Consider the following 20,474-nt stretch of genomic DNA (forward strand, 5'->3'; position numbering starts at 1 on the left):
GCGATGCTCTCTGACAGAGACCCACTTCTCCCCTGGGAACCCTGAGCGGGCTGAAGGACGGGACAAAGCCGCGCCCTGAGGGTCTACACTCTTACTGGAAAAACAGGGCCTCACGCCCGGGAGCTCCGGGGTGGGCGTGAGAATACAGCACACCTCTCAGAAAACACTAACCTCCCAGTGGATTAAAGCGGGCAAGGAGGGCAGGGTCAAGGGACGCGATAGAACCGCGCAGTTTCCAGATGGGAAACCCCGGTCGTTCAGGAACCCCTCTATACAAGTCACTTCCAAACCAGACGATTCTCGGCGAGGGGCTCATCAGACAGGCGGTGGCTCCTACACGAATGGCTCTGTCCCCTCGCCCTCGGTCCGGGGCGCGCGCAGCTGCAGGAGTCACTGCGCTTCCCCGCCCCCGCTCCTGGAGGCCCCTCTCTCCCCTCTCCCCTCGCCACGGGACCCGAGCAGGAGCTCCGCCCCCAACGCACCGCCCCAGTCGTCCCCCCACCCCCCACGCCTTAAAACCCCGTGCACGCCGCCCCACCGCGCCCCGCCCTGCGCACCTCTCCGCTCCTCGCCAGCGCCAGCCGCAGCCGCTCTCCCGGCCCTGGTCCCGGCACCATGAGCTTCGGCTCGGAGCACTACCTGTGCGCCTCCTCCTCTTACCGCAAGGTGTTCGGGGACGGCTCGCGCCTGTCCTCGCGCCTCTCCGGGGCTGGCGGCGCGGGGAGCTTCCGCTCGCAGTCGCTGTCCCGCTGCAATGTGGCCTCCTCGGCCGCCTGCTCCTCGGCCTCGTCCCTCGGCCTGGGCCTGGCCTACCGCCGGTCCCCGGCGTCCGACGGCCTGGACCTGAGTCAGGCGGCGGCGCGCACCAATGAGTACAAGATCATCCGCACTAACGAGAAGGAGCAGCTGCAGGGCCTCAACGACCGCTTCGCCGTGTTCATCGAGAAGGTGCACCAGCTGGAGACGCAGAACCGAGCGCTCGAGGCCGAGCTGGCCGCGCTGCGGCAGCGCCACGCCGAGCCGTCGCGCGTCGGCGAGCTCTTCCAGCGCGAGCTGCGCGATCTGCGCGCGCAGCTGGAGGAGGCGAGTTCGGGGCGGGCGCAGGCCCTGCTGGAGCGCGACGGGCTGGCCGAGGAGGTGCAGCGGCTGCGGGCGCGCTGCGAGGAGGAGAGCCGGGGGCGCGAAGGGGCCGAGCGCGCCCTGAAGGCGCAGCAGCGCGACGTGGACGGCGCCACGCTTGCCCGCCTGGATCTGGAGAAGAAGGTAGAGTCACTGCTGGACGAGCTGGCCTTCGTGCGCCAAGTGCACGACGAGGAGGTGGCCGAGCTGCTGGCCACGCTGCAGGCGTCTTCGCAGGCCGCGGCCGAGGTGGACGTGGCTGTGGCTAAACCAGATCTGAGTTCGGCGCTGAGGGAGATCCGCGCCCAGTATGAGTCGCTGGCCGCCAAGAACTTGCAGTCGGCCGAGGAGTGGTACAAGTCCAAGTTTGCCAACCTGAACGAGCAGGCGGCGCGCAGCACTGAGGCCATCCGGGCCAGCCGCGAGGAGATTCACGAGTACCGGCGCCAGCTGCAGGCACGCACCATCGAGATCGAGGGCCTGCGCGGGGCCAATGAGTCCCTGGAGAGGCAGATCCTGGAGCTGGAGGAGCGACACAGTGCCGAGGTGGCCACCTACCAGGTAAAGGTTGGAGCGCTGAGTAGAGAAGAGAGCTCTGTGCTCTCCGGCGCGTATTTCTCGCACGGTTGGGGCCCTCGAAATCAAGGGGAGGATAAAGGAGGGGACGGAAGGCGCCCCGCCCAGAGGCACTGGCAAACAAAAAGCCCTGGAGCCTCTCTCTCTAATTTTAGGGGCCTGGACGCCCTCTTTCCTTGCCTCTCACTTGCGTCCCTGTTTGAGCCCTTCTAACAAAGCCCTCAAGCTTCTTCAGCAAGTGGGCATAAACAGGCTGGCGACCTGAAGAACAACCCCCTCCCAAAGAGGGAGTGAGCGCAATAGGGGTGGGTCGCAGCCTCTCCGTGGTTGGCGGTGCTGTTTCCGCTGTCTGGCTTGTTTGATTGACTTTGAAATGCTTTCTGTGCTTCCTGGGAGTATTTCTGCCCTTGGGTTGGGGGAAGAATGCGAGACTATATTGGCAAAAGTTCTATACCATTGTCTTGACTTTTGCCCTCAAAGGAGTAGAGACTGGCAGTCAAGGAGATGAGTGATTGGCCTAGTAATAACTGCCCTGCTCTGTTCTCCCCCAGCATACATTCAGTTCCCTCGGCGACTGACTAACGGTATTTCTTCCTAAAGAAAGCATTACAGACGTTAGCAAAGGATGGTCGGGCGCTGTCCTCGGTGCTGATCTAGAGTTCTTCCCATCTCAGAATTTCCCTCCTGTCTCATGTCCCAGTTATGACTCTCTAGGCAATTAACTGCTTCGATTTTTTTTTCTTCTGCATCACCAACACATCAGTCTTGGCTACCTGCAATCAAGGGTCACCTCGTGGACAGCATCAATTTTCACTTTCACGGATGGCTTAGCTTTTAACAAAAACCACTTAGTCTGCCCAGCAGCAGTGAAGTGCCACTCGAAAATGCCCATTTCCTTAACATTTTTCCATCCTAAGTGCATGTGATAAATCACAGAGATGAGTGCATCTTTGTTATAGGTCACTTATTTTTTTTCCCCGTCTTTGCGTGTCCTCTAAGCTCCTGTGAAGGTATCGATTGGATCTTTCCTCCTTTTCTCTCCAAACAAAGGCCACTGCATCTTTGGTTTTACTGCATGGAACATTCTGGGCTTATGACCACAAAGGACACAGAGGCAGGTGAAAAGTGTGGAAAAGAATCTAAATAGTGTGGTTCAGTTTCAAGGTGCAATAAAAGTTCCATTGGATAGAATGCTAGTAGTTCAGAAACTTGCAATAATTCATTCTACCAAGCTCAAAGTTTCCATTTGGTAAAATTAATAATGTTTAGGAACATTAAGAAAATACAATCATGAAAGCAGCGAATCCTCAAAGTGCTATTTTTGTCTGGGGCCAGAGAATTATTATGGGTGTGCAGTATTTGCTGATCATTATAAATAACTCCCTTTGATAAAGGAAGAAAGCTTGCTTGAGCTGTTTATTTTGGTATTTATAATTACAGTAATATTCAAATAAATCCTTTTATTCCACTTCAGAATGTTTAACTTGAACTTTTCACTGTGTGGCCTAGCTCTCAATGGCCTGAACTAATTACATTTAGTTAATTGAGACTTCATATTTTCTTCTAGAAGCTTCAAAGGATGGGCTATGTGGTCTTCTGCTGGGCTAGCCCAGTATTTCTCTAAAAAGGATAACTTACCCATAATCACCATCTGAATTGGGCTTTGCCAAGTCCTCTGTTTGCTTGGTGTAGCCCCTACATTCTAAGAAATAGTGACAGTATTGTCTGGTTTGTTTTGTTTGCTTTAAAAGGCTTTCAATGTTAGACAATAGTAGGGTCATCCGGACTAGCCTGCAGAAAATAAAAACAACAGAAACTGCGGCATCTGCAGCTCTGCAGTGCTGCCCCCATCAGCCATAGCCTCAGTGGACCTGCTGTGAATGGAAGAGGAGATCAGACAACAGATATATGGATATATATAAAAGCTGAGGAGGGGTGCACATCTTCACCTGCGGGTCCTAAAGCCACCAGGGCGTCATCAGGCTATTCTGACAATCTTAGCAGCACTGATTGAGATGAAAAGCCTCCTTCCCCACAGTGAGATTCAGCCATTGTTTTCTTGCCCTCTAACCCCTCCCCCTCCCCTTTCACTGCAGTGATGTGATGGGAGGCTGTTCTCTTTCTTCTGCTTCAGAGGTTAGTGGTAGGCCCATTTTCCTTTGCAGGTTTGCCACCCTCTTAGAGGCAGAGGAAGGCCCCATTAAAGTCACGTTTTCCCTGCCCCAGAGAGCTGACAGCCTATTTGAGGAAAGAAAGCTTATCACACTTTTGAAAGGGCGAAGAATGATTCAAGGTGACATATTAATAGTGAGTACACCGTGGTGTGTGCAAGAGCTAGAATCAGGCAACACGAAAAATTAAGAGGTGCTCGGACTATTGTCCTCAGAAGCCAAACAGAGCCATCCTCTTTAACTAAAGACTTTCCATTTCTGACACAGGGTGATTCTGGTTCCTGCTTCACTACCATTAGAGTCCCTGTTCTGCCAAAGATGTCTAAGGACATTTTTGGATGGTACCGGGGGCCCTGGCCCTGTACGATGGTCAATCTTGGAAAGCTGAAGCTTTCCTTGAAAGACCTTGCGGAACAATCAGGATCACACCATCAGTTAATGCTCTCCAGGGAGATGAGCCAAGTCTGCCCTCTTCTCTCCAGTATGAGATTGAAATGTAGCCTAATTAAACAGCAGGAAGGGGCTGGCCTCTTGGAGATTGGGGGTGGCAGTGGCTGCATATAAATCTATAACCTGATAGATCCATTTCTGAAATTAGAATTCAAGAAAAAGGTCTTCATTTGGTCCCCTTCTCTCTCTCTTTTTTTTCAGCTCTCCCATATGTTTTTTGCTTTCTTTTGTTCTGTTTTTGCCCACTCTACCTCAGTATATTAGCGCTTCCCTGATGGCTCAGTGGTAAAGAATCTGCCTGCCAATGCAGGAGACGTGGGTTCAATCCCTGGGGATCAGGAAGATTCCCCTGGAGGAGGAAATGGTAACCCTCTCTAGTATTCTTGCCTGGGAAATCCCATGGACAAAGGAGCCTGGTGGGCTAAAGTCCATGGGCTAAAGTCCATGGGATCACAAAGAGACATGACTTAGCAACTAAACACCAAACATACCACCTCACTGTATTATTGTCACCTGGGCCACCCTGATAGAACCTTTACAGAAAAACTAGTGGTTCCTGAACCCATTGACCCACCAAGGTTACTTGGGGGCTTAACAGAAAGAGTCTCAGGCTTACTCCCAAAGATATGGATTCAGTAGTTTGCAGGTGGGGCCCAAGAATATGCAATTTCAATAAAAGCACTGCACCCTAATCAATTCCTCAGACTGATTTGGGGGTGCACTGATTTAAACCACCTTTCCCAGTGTAAACCAGCCTATAGAAATACTTGTAGTGCAACCTTTTTAAAGTATTGTAGAAAAAATCATGGGATGAAACAAAGATAGGAGTGAGAAAAGGCAGCAGAGTGACCTGTGAGTGTACCACATATAGAAATCCTCTCTCCTGACCTTCGTTATCAGGCAAAGCAGTAATTCTGAGCAGCCTTCTTCAATCAGATGGTGCCGCACTCACTACTGTTCCCCTGGGTGAGGGCCCCTAAAAGTGATGAACCCACAGCTCTGTCTGTTGTCCTGTGCACCACTGCAGATGCTCTGGTGACCTGTTCTCTCTCTTACTCCCAGTCCACATCCTCCGAGCCCTGAGGAGGATGCTCAGCACTCCGGTTAGCCATTCCAGGAGAGACCCCTGGAATGGGAGTGCCTCTCTCCTCTTCCCTCAGTCTAAGCCAGCAGCTGCTGCGTGGTTGGGGGAGGGGGCAGACTGCAGCGCTTTGCTCAGATTTCCAGCTGGAGGCCATCTTTGCAGGGCTTTTGAAGGGCAATGCAAGACAGCCTAGGGTGGGGAAGAAAGCACAGACAAAGAGCCTAGATGTTGAAGAGCAGTGGTCAGCAGTCAGCATAGTTCCTTCTAAAAAGAGCAAAGTCATGCTTTATGTCTACACTGATCCATAAAATAGACCTGTGAAATGTGTGGCAGAAAAGTTCAAGGAAATCTCGTCTATCTAGAACTCAGGTCCCCAGCAACCTCTTACTCAGAAAACAGTTGCGAAACAAAAACAATTTTTTTTAAAAGGAACTAATTAACCTGCTGATGTGACACTCTATCTCTAAATCACATATTAAGAAGTTGGCCCCTCTGTTGCCCACCGGCTTATTTGTTACTTTACTTTGTGATTCTAAAGCACTTTGCTATTTGGATTTCAAGCCTGCGGCAAGATAGAGAAGAGGAACCACAGGAGTCAGGCATTGTCAGGAGTGAGTAGCAGCAGATTAGTTCAACTTTCAGGACAAAGAAAACCACTAGTAGCAAACACTAGTTCAAATACTGCTCTCAGGGGCCATTTAGTGTAGAAATATACAGCCTTATATATACCTTAGTTGACCTAAAAGATAAAACACATCACAGAATTATAGAGAAGTATTGATCATTATCTTAATCCTTAGTTGCTAAGAAAGGTTGCATTTTGTTTAGTATCCTAGGAAAGAGTAGTACAAAGCACTTTAGAAAAGTTTTTATTTAGATTTGTTATTTAAAACTGTTATGGAAACCTCGGTGTCCAGAGCTGAAAAGCCTGTGGTTGTTTTGAAGAATGAAGTATTATATTAAATTCTGGAATTTAAGGTTTTAACTTTGTACCTTCCTATCTGGAGAAAGAAAATAATATCCTTTAAATTTTAAAAAAAAATCCAACTGTTATGGAGATGTACATCTTCGTGAAAAACAAAAAATAATCTAGTGCTTTATAGGATTTGCCTCCAATTCTCCAATGGTAAAGTTTTATTATATGTTGCTTTCTTTAGTTATCTAAGCCGGGGGTTCCCTATCTCTGGGATCTAATGCCTGATGATCCAAGGTGGAGCCGAAGGAATAATAGAAATAAAGTGCACGACAAATGCAGTGTGACTGAATCCTTCCAAAACCATCCCCTCCCCTCAATCCGTGGAAAAATTGTTTTCCATGAAACCGGTCCCCAGTGCCACAAAGGGTTGGGACTGCTGATCTAAGGGGTTGTAGGGAGGGCTCGTGATCAATTTGTCCATATCATTAAAAGGGTAGAGTCACATGGTATGATATTAACAATAATAAAAATTGCTAACATTTATTAAGCAGTTCCTAGGTACCAAACGCTCTTCTAATGACTATTATCTAATTGAACAGATAATGGACTCATCACATAATGTGAGGTGCATTAAATTGAAATCCTCACTTGAGGATCTCAGAATACCTCAGAAAAGAATAAACATTATAATTTCCCATATACAGAAATGGAAGTTTCAAAGAAAGTAAAGTATAGAAAACTGAGGTATGTTAGATGTTGGTGGCAGGGCAAGAAATGCAATCCAAAGATCTTGATGAAATCCTTTTTTTCCCTCCTGTAACATTTCTCCTGCCCCTCTGCATAATGAGAATACTTGCTCCCCTTTCTCCTTTTTCCTTCACCTTAGACTCTTTCCCCCTTACCACAGTATATTGCTTCTCTTACTTCTAGGGCATCACTAGATTTGCTTGTAGCTCAGATGGTAGAGTCTGCCTGCAATGCAGGACAACTGGGTTCGATCCCTGGGTCAGGAAGATCCCCTGGAGAAGGAAATGGCAACCCACTCCAATATTCTTGTCTGGAAAATCCCATGAACGGAGGAGACTGGTGGGCTACGGTCCATGGGGTTGCAAAGAGTTGGACACAACTGAGCAGCTAACACTATTTAACCTCAAATATAGCAACCATCAAGTAAAATTTCTTGGCAAAAATCCCTTTAAACTCTTATAATCTCTTAACACAGTTTGGAATATTTCTACCATTGTTCAGTGTATTATATATTTTCTTCACTGCTTGTCATTCCTTGCTCTGAACCCATCAGTTAATTGGGTTTTTTCTTTGCAGTATTCCTGTCAATATTTATAGAACAGGTAGGTGGTATGAATTTTAATTCTTTCTGCAGATTCTTTTGATTTGGAAGTTTGCACCCCCTGATCTATCAGCCCTGGCTTTCACCAGCATTTTATCATCCTTACAAGGGAAGTTCAAAGGGTTCCTCAGCACTTTCTTGAGGTTTCTGATATATTTATCTGCATGACTGTTTCATAAAAATAACTCTCAGCCACTGTACTCACCATGTTGAGAACTGCAACTGAATTATATGAGTTATTTGCTCAGAATAAGAAAAGAAAAGAAATTCATCCAACAGTCCTTCATTGAGCCTCTCCAGTGTTCATTGTGCTAGGCTATGGGCTTCCAGGGGTGAACTAGACAGACGGCTTCCAGGGGTGAACTAGACAGATGGCTTCCATGTAAATTACATCCCAGTACAATAGTTTTCTAACAGTGGATTTACCCTCCCAGGGCCATTTAGCAATGTCTGGAGACATTGCTGGTTATCATAGCTGGGAGAGAAGGTGCTGCTGGCATCTAGTCGATAGAGGTCAGGAATGCTGCTAAAAATCCTACATTCATAGCAACAGCCCCCCTCAACAAAGAATTATCCATATAATAAGAGCTAAAAAGCAGAGTGGCCACTTTCAGGTGGGGGCTTTTTTCTGAAGATACTTTTTTTAAAGTTTTCACGAATTCCTTCACGGGCCATGTGAAGACCCACCACAGAGCATTCCAGACAGAGGCAAGAGCTAGTCTAACGGGCCTGCGATAGCAATGAACTTGGTAAGTTTAAGGAGCAAAAGAGAAGGCCACGGTAACTAAAACATAATGAGCAGCGTGAAAAGTATAGGCTGTGCTGAGAAGTTTGCACTTAATTCCAAAGCTGTTGGAGGGTTTTAAGTAGATGAGGAATAGGATCTGCTGTGTTTTTAAAAGATCCTCTCGTTTCTCAAGAATCACAGATTTAAACCTTTTTTTTCTTCTGTGCCTGGTTTTGCACCTGGAGGAACTTAAAGCACAAGTATTATATGAACTTAAGTTTCTTTTTTAAAAAAAATTGTAATTTCAATCTGCCATTTGGATTAAAAAAAAAAAATCCTTGAAGTGTTTATGCTTCCTATCTGTCATGTAAAATTCGGTCAGTGAAATAGACTTCATGAAACCATCACAACAAATGGAGCCAGAGACTTGCCATCCTCTCTGTGCTCTCCACAGCTGGAATTTTCTGAATCTAAGCTCCTGACCTGAGCCTTTGGTTTCAAAAAGGACATTCAACAACTGAGTGATTCAGCAGTAATACAATAGCAAGGGAGGGACGGTAAGTGAGTAAAAAATAACTATCTTCCCAGTATTTAGTTGAGAACCCTGTGACCCTTGATAGAAATGTATCCAGATCTCCTGGGACCTTTATGGAAAAATTAAGATGTTGGGACCCTATCCTGGAACAGTTGAATCAGAATCTGGGCTGAGGGACAGGTATGGATTTTTAATGTGTAGGCAGAGTTGAGAATCCTTGCTTTCTCAATCTCGATGAATGTCAGCCAGTCTGGCCTATTTATATTGAATTTGTGTTGCTGCTTTTCAGGATAACATTGGGCAGCTGGAGAATGATCTGAGGAACACCAAGAGTGAGATGGCCCGCCACCTTCGGGAATACCAGGACTTGCTCAATGTCAAAATGGCTCTTGACATTGAGATAGCAGCTTACAGGTACGTCACAGGGCATGCTCACCTAGGCAGATCCCGTCACCTAGGGCATCGCTACCCAGATAAGTGGTTTTAGGCTCTAATTTCTGATGGGTGAAGCAGGGGATGAGGAAAGGCATCACTGCCTCCTTTCAGGTAAGCTGACCCTCAACCTGGAGGCCTGGAGCAGTCTACCTACCTCTGCAGAGATTTAAGGGAATAATGTGAGTGCACAGAGGTTGAAGTAAAACCAATCAGATTCTAACTTTAAAAACAGGGTTCATATAACATAGAAAGTCCTCATAGATGAAGTATCCCCCTGGATACCTGTGTAAGTAAACAAGGATGCTTGGGGCTGGTGCACTGGGACGACCCAGAGGGATGGTATGGGGAGGGAGGAGGGAGGGGGTTTCGGGATGGGGAACAGGGGTATATCTGTGGCAGATTCATGTTGATGTATGGCAAAACCAATACAATATTGTAAAGTAATTAACCTCCAATTAAAATAAATAAATTTATATAAAAAATGACAGCAGCTACTACTTTTTGAATGACTACTGTGTGCTAGGCACTGTATTAGATTCTGCATATAAATTATCTAGGTATCAGGTTATACTATCATTTTGCAGATAAGGAAACTTGAACCGTAGACTGATTTTGTCTACGGTCACAGTGTTGGTAAATGAGAGTTCAGACTCAACCTCAGATCTGTCTGAGAATTTTTTCTTTTTTTCTGACACTTTGTACACTACTTTAAAGCTCCCAGAGGATTTGATAGTGTTTTGAGTTTTTGATTTTTTTTTTAATGATAAAAGTTACCAGAATTATGAGAGGAAAAGAAAGATATTGGGGCAATTCTATTATGATGCTGTTTAGGCCAGGCTGGGAAAAAGCTTGGTATCTGAAACAGTTTAATTCCTTGGTTTCTGTTATTGCTGATTCCATATCCTTTGTACCCTGACATGCTGAAAAAATACAGATCTCAAGTTCAAGCTGAATTAGGCAGTTTCTTTGTGGACTTCTTACCTTCTTATCCCTGTTGCACTTAAGGTGTTAATTAGTAAATTACTTCTCCTTAGATCTTTGTAGACTCTTAAGTGCCAAAAATGGGTGTGATGAAACCAAGGGGAGTTGAAGAATTTTTTTTTTTTTTAATGTATTTGCAAATAAGATAGGTTTCCCCTTGACAGTGCTTTAAACATAGCTGGTGCTAAAGGTGTGTGTGTGTGTGCGCGCGCGCTGGATGAAATAGTATGTGTGTGTGCTGGATAAAGTCCAAGTCTTTGGCCTTGAAATTCAATATTTATTGGTCTCAATGTCATGAAGAAACTGTGAAATCTGGAATCTGAAGTCTTTCTGAAATGAATAAGGGATGGAGGGTTAAATTCTTTTAAAAGTTGCAAGTTGACTTCCTAAGAGTTTTTGTCTGTTGGATTTACAGGAAACTGCTGGAAGGCGAAGAGACACGTTTCAGCACCAGTGGATTAAGCATTTCGGGGCTGAATCCACTTCCCAACCCAAGCTATCTGCTCCCACCTAGAATCCTCAGTTCTACCACCTCCAAAGGGTCAGCCACTGGGCTGTCTCTTAAGAAAGAGGAGGAGGAAGAGGAAGCTTCTAAGGTAGCCTCAAAGAAAACCTCCCAGATAGGGGAAAGTTTTGAAGAAATATTGGAGGAGACAGTGATATCTACTAAGAAAACCGAGAAATCAAATATAGAAGAAAACACCATTTCAAGCCAAAAAATATAATTCTCTTGCTTAAAAAAAGTTAATGCTTAGGAGGGGATAATACACACTTGACTTGTTAAACAGCCTATTCCTGATCCAAAACACCTGTCGCCAACTCTACATTGTCTTCAAGGCTTCAGTCTCATATTTAGCATTGAATACTTTCTTTCTCTAATAAGAAATCCACACCTTAGATTGGAGCAAACCGCAGTCCTAGAGCAATCACAGAGGAGTTATCTAAGAATGCAGCTTTCTCACCTAAAGCTCAGGCTTCACAGCTATAGATGATTCAGGTACAGAGGAAGTACAAACTAAGGTGCTAAATCTGTGATCATCACCATCTTGCTGTGAATTGAAATTAAAACCTATATTCACTCACCATACCCGGCCGTTACCCAGCTATGTAATCTCACTCTAGATATCTAAAACATAATATCACTGCCAGAGATAAACCCACAGTCCACACCCGACACCACTCGATAGAATTGTTTCACAAATGATAGGTGTTTGTTTAATGGGTGTTTTCCCTCTCACCCCCCTGCAATTCCATATATCCTTTCTTCCATTCAGGAAAAAAAAAAAGGTAGTGTAGTATTTGTCCTTTTAAAACACATTTAGGTTCTTCTCAAAAGAACTTAACCCCTTCAGCTCTCTCTGCTCAATAAGTAGAATTAGATGCATGTTGACCATTTCTATGATTCGTGTAATGACTTCTTGTCCATTTCATGTCCTTTTAATTATATACTTTAAAAAAATGGCAGTGATAAGTTTTGTGGGTTACCCCTTAGCTTATTCAAATCCATTTAATTAGGAAAAAGGAATAGTTTATTAAGAATGTAGCTTTTCACCTTAACTCTAGAAGCACAGTCATAGTTAATCCCAAACTGTGATTAAGCTGACCTTAGATTTAGTAGTGTAAGCTAGAAGAGGTGAGTATTTGTATGAAGGGGAAAAGACAAGGTCTCATTTATCTGTGGCAGTTCATTTGTGGTGATAGAGAATTAGCTGTTCATGCCTTTTCCCTTAAAATCCTCGTATTTCCCTCCCCACTAGTCTAGGTCCTAAAAAGGCCTTGTCTTCACACCTATCCCTTTTAAGAATGCTAAATGTAGATTATCTTATCACCAGGACACAATGCTCCTGCCCAAAAGTAAAAGTCCTTTCTAGTCAATCAACACCACCAGCAAAAAAAAAAAAAAAAAAATCTTGATCTTCTAACAGTCTTGCCCAACAGATTTCCCGTTGCTGCATAGTTGGCGGGGTCTTGCTTCCCTGCTGGAGAGGAAGAGACACTCAGACCAGAGAAGGGCACAGATGTCCTGCACACACACTAGGAAATAGGTTCTGGGAAGTCCAGTTTTTCATTTGCCCAGCTGTGTAGCACCTGCATTGCCCAGTCGTCCACATGTGCCAAGTTTTATGCAGAATTAATTCTCTGTTGGAGTCACTTCCATAGATCTGAAGAGTCGCCATATATGTGTCACACGTCTCCATTTCTGTGGTGAAAAGGACATGATGCTTTTACTAAACTTTCTGATCCTAGCACGTGCTTCAGCCGTTCAAGGAAATTGAAAGAATACTTTTCTCTTCTTCCTTTCCCTCACTCCATTCCTGTCTTTACTCCTTACACTTGCTGTAAAACATTAGTAAAATAAGAATTAAAAGTCACACGAATCCCACCAACATAACTTGTGTTTTGTGGTTTCTGCTGCCTTAACTGAGAGAAGCACTGTTTTGGTTCAGTGAACAGTTGCACCCCCTGATAATTCAGAAATCACATGTTCTCTGTTCTGTGCATCCTTGTTCAGTTTTTTTTTTTTTTTTTTACCCTGTCGAAGCCTCAGGGCTATAGTCTGCAGACTGTCTGGTCTGAAACATAATGCACTAAGTGGGCAGTTCATGGCAGGAAATGGGGAAATGAAATCAATCAAATTATGAGAGACAATGTATTCTGTGCCTGGATAATGATTTAACTAGCTTAGTTTGCTGAAGATTTCTGAGAATGAACTGGCAGGAGGCACATGATTAAAAAGTTCTTCAAAACAGTAAGAATCTTTTCCTTCTTTGAAAATGAGGCTCTGCTTCTGCAGAAACCACATGCCTAGGTAGAACATGGGCAGCAGTAATAGAGTCTTCCTCTACTGTAGTGATTCTTAACCTTTTTGGGGATTAAAAAGGCTTCTCCCCCTTGGAGAAAGCTATGGATCTTTTCCCCCAAGAAAATACATGCACAAAACCATACAGGTCAAGGGAACTGTGACTCCTTTAGAACTATCTACTTCTGGTATACAGAAGTCCATGGATGCCAAGTTGAGATCTCCTAATGCCAGGCCAGCTTCCAGGATGGAGACTGCCAATGGGGGGATATTTGGATGCAACTCACAGCTGATGGTTGAAGCTGGAGCTTGCTAAGTCCTGAACAATATTGTCATTGTCAGGACATCTGTCTAAAGGCACTTCCAGGCCGCTTGAAGATACATTAGTGGTACTGCTGATGAAAGATGTTAGTTGCACACTAACAATGAGAGTTTTGTCATAAAACATCTTTTAGGAACGTCCATGGTGGTCCAGTGGTTAACACTCCTCACTTCCAATGCAAAGGATGCAGGTCCAATCCCTGGTCAGGGAACTATAATCCCACATACTGAGTGGCACAACCAGAAATTAAAACACACACACACATCTTTTAGGGCCTATTAAAGAACAGTAGACTCATCAATACATGGGCTTGCATTGTAGACATTTGTTGCCACTTCTAAGAATAGTAGTATGTGGTTACTAGATCCTTCTCTATACAAGGCCAGAGTCCTTTCCTTAATTTATAGCATTTCTGGCTCTTACTAGTCTGTATCTCCTATTTTCAGTGAGTCGCCACTAGTTGCCATGAGCTCGTTTATAAAAAGAAACACATTAGAAGCACATTATGAAGTTGATAAATTATTAAACCAGAACAATTATAGTAATAGGGAAACATAGCATTCAGTATCACCAGGCAGGGAGGAGAAGGAAAGGTGAGCAGGAGTGTCGACTGTTAGGACAGGACAACAGAGTGAGTCTGTGAGACTGTGGGGAAGCCTGCCCATGAAGCATACTAGTGATAGGCTTTCCGTCACTAGGCAATGTGATCCTCCACATCCTGAAATGCATTAGTAACAGCTCTTATTTATTCAGTATCTACTTACCATATGCCAGTCACTGTACTAGGCAGTAAACATAGAATGATCTCAGTTAAGCCTCACAACCCTCGCTAGGTATAGTATTTGTATACCCATTTGACAAATGAAGGAACAGAGTCTCGGAATGACAAAGTTAAACCCTGTCTGATGCCCCATAGTGAATAACAGAGCTGGTCTGCTGACTCTTCGGTGCCTGCTTTTCTTTCCTATGTTGCCTTTCTATGTAAAAGAAAGTCCCCCCTGCCCCGCCACTTGAGGGAATAAGCATCTATCTTTTCATTTTCTTTTTCAATCCTTCCTCGCAGGGTTAACTTAAGGTTTCTCTGCCCCAGAAACCCTTGGCAACATTGAGTCCCAAAGGCAAACTGGTATTGCAGACTTCCTGAGCCTACTGCCTTCCTGCACTGCAGTGAGGTTGTAGCAGCCCAAACCTGGGCCTGAGCCCATCCAACCATAAGGCTCTGCATGCTCCTGCTAAAAATTATAGAGGAGTGGATGCTATTTCCCTATTTTTTAAAAGGGAGCTTTAAAAATATTTTAGTAAAGGAATTCTATAGCTCAGTATCAAAGAGCTGGAATTAAAGGAATGTTACAGAGGGGCCCTTTCCTCGAGAGGTAATAAATCCAAGATATTTGTAATTCATTTTACTGGACAGGCTAAAGAGGGGGACAAAATTTGAACAATAGTCTGGAAACTAGAGTCCAAATTTTATCTCCAGAAATAATGCAAGTTATGCAGACGTGGGGATAAACTTTTAGAACTTACCTGTGAACATAAGCAGGGAGACCAGATTACCACTCACGGATCTAAAGGCAAACATGAGATAGTTTTTTAAATGTATTTAAATCCATTAGAACAGAAAGCACATTGGCAGTTGCTAGGTCTGGAAAAGAGGGGTAAAGAAGTGGGGCTTTATTGCGAATGATGGAAATGTTTTGGAACTAGATGTGGAAGGTGACTGCACAGTACTGCAAATGTACTAAATGCCACTGAACTATGCACTTTAAAATGATTAATTTTTTGTCATCTAAATTCACCTCAATTTTAAGAGCCCACTGATAGAGAATTTATGAGACTATCAGAAAAATAATTATGTCATCTACCATACCTTCTGCTCCAACTGAGACCATTATGTACAGCCACCTGGGTCAACCCAGTAGAAGGAATTCCATTTGGACAACATTAAGCCAGATCTAATAAGAGTAGTATTGATTTCAAACAGAGCCTGGAGAAAAAGCCAAAAATCTCCCTGGATGTAAATGAAAGAAAGAATAGCTAGAAATATTGCTTGCTTATGAGTAGTTATCACTGATTTCCAGCTAATTTTATTTTTATTATTATATCATCAGAAATCTGTAAGTTCCTTAAATATATCCAAATTGTAAGAACACATTTTGTTTCTTAGAACCAAATAAATTCATATACCTGAAAGCACAGTGCTAATTTAAAATGGAAATAACTGAGGGGAGCTTTGTAAACATAGTTCCTATGTGAAATTTTATTTTTCTTTCTAGACAGTACATTACTGGGTTTGCTGCATGTTCAGATTTAAATGTACAGGTTAGTTGCTGTCATCATGCCTTTTGCTATTTTCAAATATCTCACATGGCTATGCCGTTTGCAAATGGGGTGAGTACTCCTGAATCCAGTCAAACAAAAGGCTGTTTTTATTACATTACCAACCCTTGCTGCATACACATAAATGGAGAAAAGAATGGTTACTATGTGGATCAAAAGGCTGCTCTCCTCCTCTATCGATCTCTTAGAAGTTGATTGGATTGCCCTCATGTTTTATGCTATTTCACAAGCTTACTAGGTGGGGGTGGGAACTAGCTAAAATTTATCAGTTCTCTCTTAAAATCCCTTGAAACACACACACACCCCAAGATTGTAATAAAACAGAGTGAGTCATACCACAGATATTTAAAGAATTATGTTTCTACAGTGCTTCAGTGATTCTGAATAAAACAAAACAGAGAGCGCTCAGGCTACAAAGAAAATGAAGACTGATCCTAGAAGGGTCTCCAGACATGCTTCCTCATTGATTAATTACTGTAGATCACAACATGGCTACCCTCTTCCCTGATGAGATAAGCAGTCTCTGTTCTGAGACTTTTCATTCCAGTGTTATCACATTCTCCTAGGGGTTAGAGAATGCAAAGCAGACTGTCACCAAAATCATTAGTATAAGGGTTGGAGTTTTAGAATATAATCAGTAGCAGTCTGGTTAATTGCTGATTATTACATAGGGCAAAAAAGCAGCTCTTTCCTTAGAAGTGCTTATTAAAACAAACTTAACTCAGGTTTGTCTGCTATGCCATATGTGTGAATAAATGAGAGGGGTAACTTCCATCCCTCATGATTTCCAGGCACAAGAATTTATACATGACATATAGAATTCCTGATGTCCTTTAGGACTAGACAATCTTGTATCTTTATCTTAAGTCAGACATAAGCTCAGCAAAAGGAACCTGTCTCTGGCAACTGAAATTGTCTGTCCATGGCCTAACCTAGTCTGTAAAGTGGAAACAGCAAACTTAAGATTAGAACTAAGGTGAAAGCAGAATTCAGGGCCAACTCTAGGGCCTGTATCCCCACACTTGGTCCAGTTATTAATAGAAGGAAGTGAATATAGAAAATATACAGGACAGAAAATGGGGAGGGGGAACATGATTTAACTTTGATCTTTGAATATTAATGGGCCTACTTATTCATTGGAAACTAATTCAGCAAAGTAATCTAAGAAATGACTACCACAGGACCATAACTGAATTTGAAAACAGACTATATGCCAACCACTATTCTGAGTGCTTAACACATTCATAAATTATTTTAACTAGTCTTTGCGTTAGGTACTACTGTCCCAATTTACTGATATGGAAAACTAAAGCTCAGAGAATATAAAAGTTCAAGATCACACAGCTTGCAAATAGCAAAGCTGGAGGTCAAATCTGTCTGGGCTTCAAAATTCATGTCCTTAACCAATGTGAAATACTGCCTCTAGGCCTACTGGGGGGAAAAAAAAATCTGTTCCTGGCAAACATCTTCATCTTCTGATTTAAAATGTTGTTCAACCAGCTTTTCTTTTGGAAAAGCATTTTCTTAGAAACATTAGAAGAAAAAAACTTTTCTCGCTTAAAAGAAAAAATAGTATCACTATAATAACCTGTGTAAAACCACTCAGTTGTGTCCGACTTTTTGCAACCCCATGGACTATATCCTGCCAGGCTCCTCTGTCCATGGGGAATCTCCACGCAAGAATACTACAGTGGGTTGCTACGCCCTCCTCCATGGGAGTATACCAACATAGGGATCAAACCCAGGTCTCCCACATTGCCTGTGGATTCTTTTACCATCTGAGCCACCAGGGAAGCCCTGTAAAACCACAGGTACCATCAAAATGAAACAAATATGCAGTAAAGATCAAACCATATTATCCATTCTATGTAAATAAATACTTGTCAAGCTTTCAGAAGATCAATATGGTATTTCATTTATGCATGGACTATTAATCTCAATAGATAATAAAAATTTAGATATCATCTGTCCAGTTTTGAAGAGAGGCCAATAATCAAACTCACGTACACAACATTATTGAAAAAGGTTAAAAGTGAGGACCTACCCTTTGACCATGATATACTGAAGATAGCAAAAATGAACATTCAGAGTCAGCTTGATCCTTCTCTATTAACAGAGCCTTCCAAGATAACAAAATATACCAGAGAGTATTGCCAACTATTAGAACTTGAAAAAATAAATTTTTTTTAGTCATATATACATCTAATAAGAAATTATGATCCGGTCATCTTAGAAGAATATTCATCTAGGATTGAATCACTGAGATTATACTTTGTGTAGACTGAATAGGAAAAGTAAACTGGTCGGTGGCATCACTTTCAAGAATTCAAAGCCACAGCTGCTGTAGAAGAGTCACTGCGTGAGTGTGTGCAAGAAGTTTGAATCCAGAGGAGAGACTGTCAGGAACTAGATAAGAATGTATCTGACTCAATCAAGAAAGAAGGGCAATACAGTGAAAGCAGAGGGGAAGCTCAGTGAAGCCCAAGGTCAGAGGAAATGATGATACCAGAGAGAAAAGACTGGGATGGCATTTAGGGAGGAACTGAGAAACCTGCCAAGCTCACATTCTGTCAGACTACTATTATCACAAATTAGCCCCCTGGATATCTTTGCTTAGAAAGGGCTTAAGTGAAAACAGAGAACCTAACAGCTGTGCCAAACAAATCTCTCCCTAGCCATCGAATCTAGACTCTGGAATCTATACTTCATGGAGTCTCATATGTGCAGATTTGAGGATTTAGTTTTGTTTCTGCTTTTGTTCCTGGCAAAAATTCCTCTTGAAACAGTAAGGCTAACTCAAGGCAACAAGACAGGGCATTTGTCTCGTCATCTAAGTCTTTGACCCTCTTTGACCTTATTTGAAGACAGTTACCATATATGGCCTCTCACCACTAAGTTTTTTGCTTCTCCAAGATAGAAGCAATTGGTCAATGCTTGCTCTTGTTTTCTGAGTCTCTCCTTCTGGGTGTTCCCTATCCCACTGCCTTCCCATCTGTCAATATATCTAAGGTGTACTACACAGAACTGGAGAAAAGATGCATTGAAGATTAGAAATTTTAACTCCCTTGATCTAAAACTGTGTTTCTACTGATGTAGCCCAAGGTCACATTGCCTTTGGAAGTACCGATTTTTAAACCAGTTTTTTAAAACTGATTTTTAAATCAGTGTTCTTACTTAGTTTACTGTCTGGTAGTAACAACAAGTCAAATAAAAATAACCAGATAAAATTCATTCTTTGCAATGCCTGGAGGTCAAGTTCAAGAGGGAGGGAAAAAAGAAAGGGTGGAACTCTTTGTGACTCTCATAGTATTTACTAGTGTCTGCCTTTGGTAAGATTCTGAGACGTGAGTAACCCATAGGCTGCAAGTTCCTTAAAGGCAGACCACTTTCCTCTAATTTTAATTTTGTTGTCCACACAAGTGATATTCTTTTGACTTATTACAGAAATATTTATCAAATAATTACATTTAATGTTGTTGTTCAGTCACTCTGTTGTGTCCGACTCAGTGTGACCCCATGAACTGTAACATGTCAGGCTTCTGTCCTTCACCTCCCGGAGGTTGCTCAAACTCACGTCCATGGAGTCGGTGATGCCATCCAACCATTTTGTCCTCTGTTGTCCCCTTCTCTTTCTGCCTTCAAATTTTCCCAGCATCAAAGTCTTTTCCAATGAGTCAGCTCTTTGCAACAGGTGGTCAAAGAATTGGGGCTTCAGCTTCAGCGTCAGTCCTTCCAATGAATCTTCTAGGATAGACTGGTTGGATCTCCTTGTAGTCTTGGGAATCTCCTCCAACACCACAGTTCGAAAGTATCAATTCTTTGGCGCTTAGACTTCTTTACAGTCCAACTCTCACATTCATATGTGACTATTGGAAAAACCATAGCTTTGACAAGATGGACTTTTAATTAATTACATATAATACTCTGCTTTAAAAAAGTAAGTGTCTTCCCATGTTACTATAATTTCTGAGCCCTTGAAATAACCTTAGTATGCCTGAGAACTTGGTCACACTAGATAGTTTATGCTGACAATGTGATTTACGGTGAATGCCTATTTTTATATAGCTGGGACATGCCATATCAGGTTGTCTACTGGGAGGGTGCTGGGCTATCAAGGCTGCATGCCTATGTGACTGAATTCCAGTAAAAACTCTGGACTCTAGGGCTCAGATGAGCTTCCCTGGTTGGCAACACTTCACATATCATGTTGGGAAAATTAAACACTCTCCTTGCATCTCCAACGGAAGAGGACAAATGGAAGCTTGTGCCTGGTTTCTCCTGGACTCTACCCTATACATCTTTTCCTGTTGCTCATTTTAATCTGTATCCTTTCAGAGTAATAAGCTATAACCAAGAGCATAATAACTTTTTGAGTCCCATGAGTCCTTCTTGTGAACTATTAAACTTGAGAGTGGTCTTGGAGATCCCCAACACAGATGTTAACACAGGACAAGAACAAAAATAGTAAGTAATTTGTGCAAGAGACATTTATGAGGCAGTGAACTCCATAGCTGTTACTTTGTCCACTGTCAAATAAAGGCATCTGGTATAACCAGGGACGGTAAAGATGTTTATAAAATATTTATTTGATGGCACAGTTTAACTTTGCTTTGGATGTCTTGTCCCTTAAAGAGTTTTAGTTATTTTTAAAAAATCCTCAATAAACACAAGCA

The 20,474-nt window shown here is 43.1% G+C and overlaps 1 protein-coding gene across 1 annotated transcript; it reads left to right on the plus strand.

Annotated features, from left to right (window-relative positions):
* The first annotated feature begins 563 nt into the window (after positions 1–563).
* On the plus strand, positions 564–12,731 carry INA (internexin neuronal intermediate filament protein alpha). The gene is made up of 3 exons (XM_040254349.1): positions 564–1,680; positions 9,216–9,340; positions 10,758–12,731. The coding sequence occupies exons 1-3, from the start codon at positions 616–618 to the stop codon at positions 11,065–11,067; spliced, it is 1,500 nt and encodes a 499-aa protein (XP_040110283.1). The 5' UTR covers positions 564–615; the 3' UTR covers positions 11,068–12,731.
* The last annotated feature ends 7,743 nt before the right edge of the window (positions 12,732–20,474 follow it).

The sequence above is a fragment of the Oryx dammah genome, unplaced genomic scaffold (assembly GCF_014754425.2).
Source record: "Oryx dammah isolate SB20612 unplaced genomic scaffold, SCBI_Odam_1.1 HiC_scaffold_14, whole genome shotgun sequence".
NCBI classification, from domain to species: Eukaryota; Metazoa; Chordata; class Mammalia; order Artiodactyla; family Bovidae; genus Oryx; species Oryx dammah.

Bases quoted from the DNA above. Each gene is read 5' to 3' on its own strand.
- INA (XM_040254349.1), top strand. From the start codon at position 616: ATGAGCTTCGGCTCGGAGCACTACCTGTGCGCCTCCTCCTCTTACCGC. The intron at 1,681-9,215 runs GTAAAGGTTGGA...GCTGCTTTTCAG, and splicing joins CCGAGGTGGCCACCTACCAG to GATAACATTGGGCAGCTGGA. The intron at 9,341-10,757 runs GTACGTCACAGG...TTGGATTTACAG, and splicing joins ATTGAGATAGCAGCTTACAG to GAAACTGCTGGAAGGCGAAG.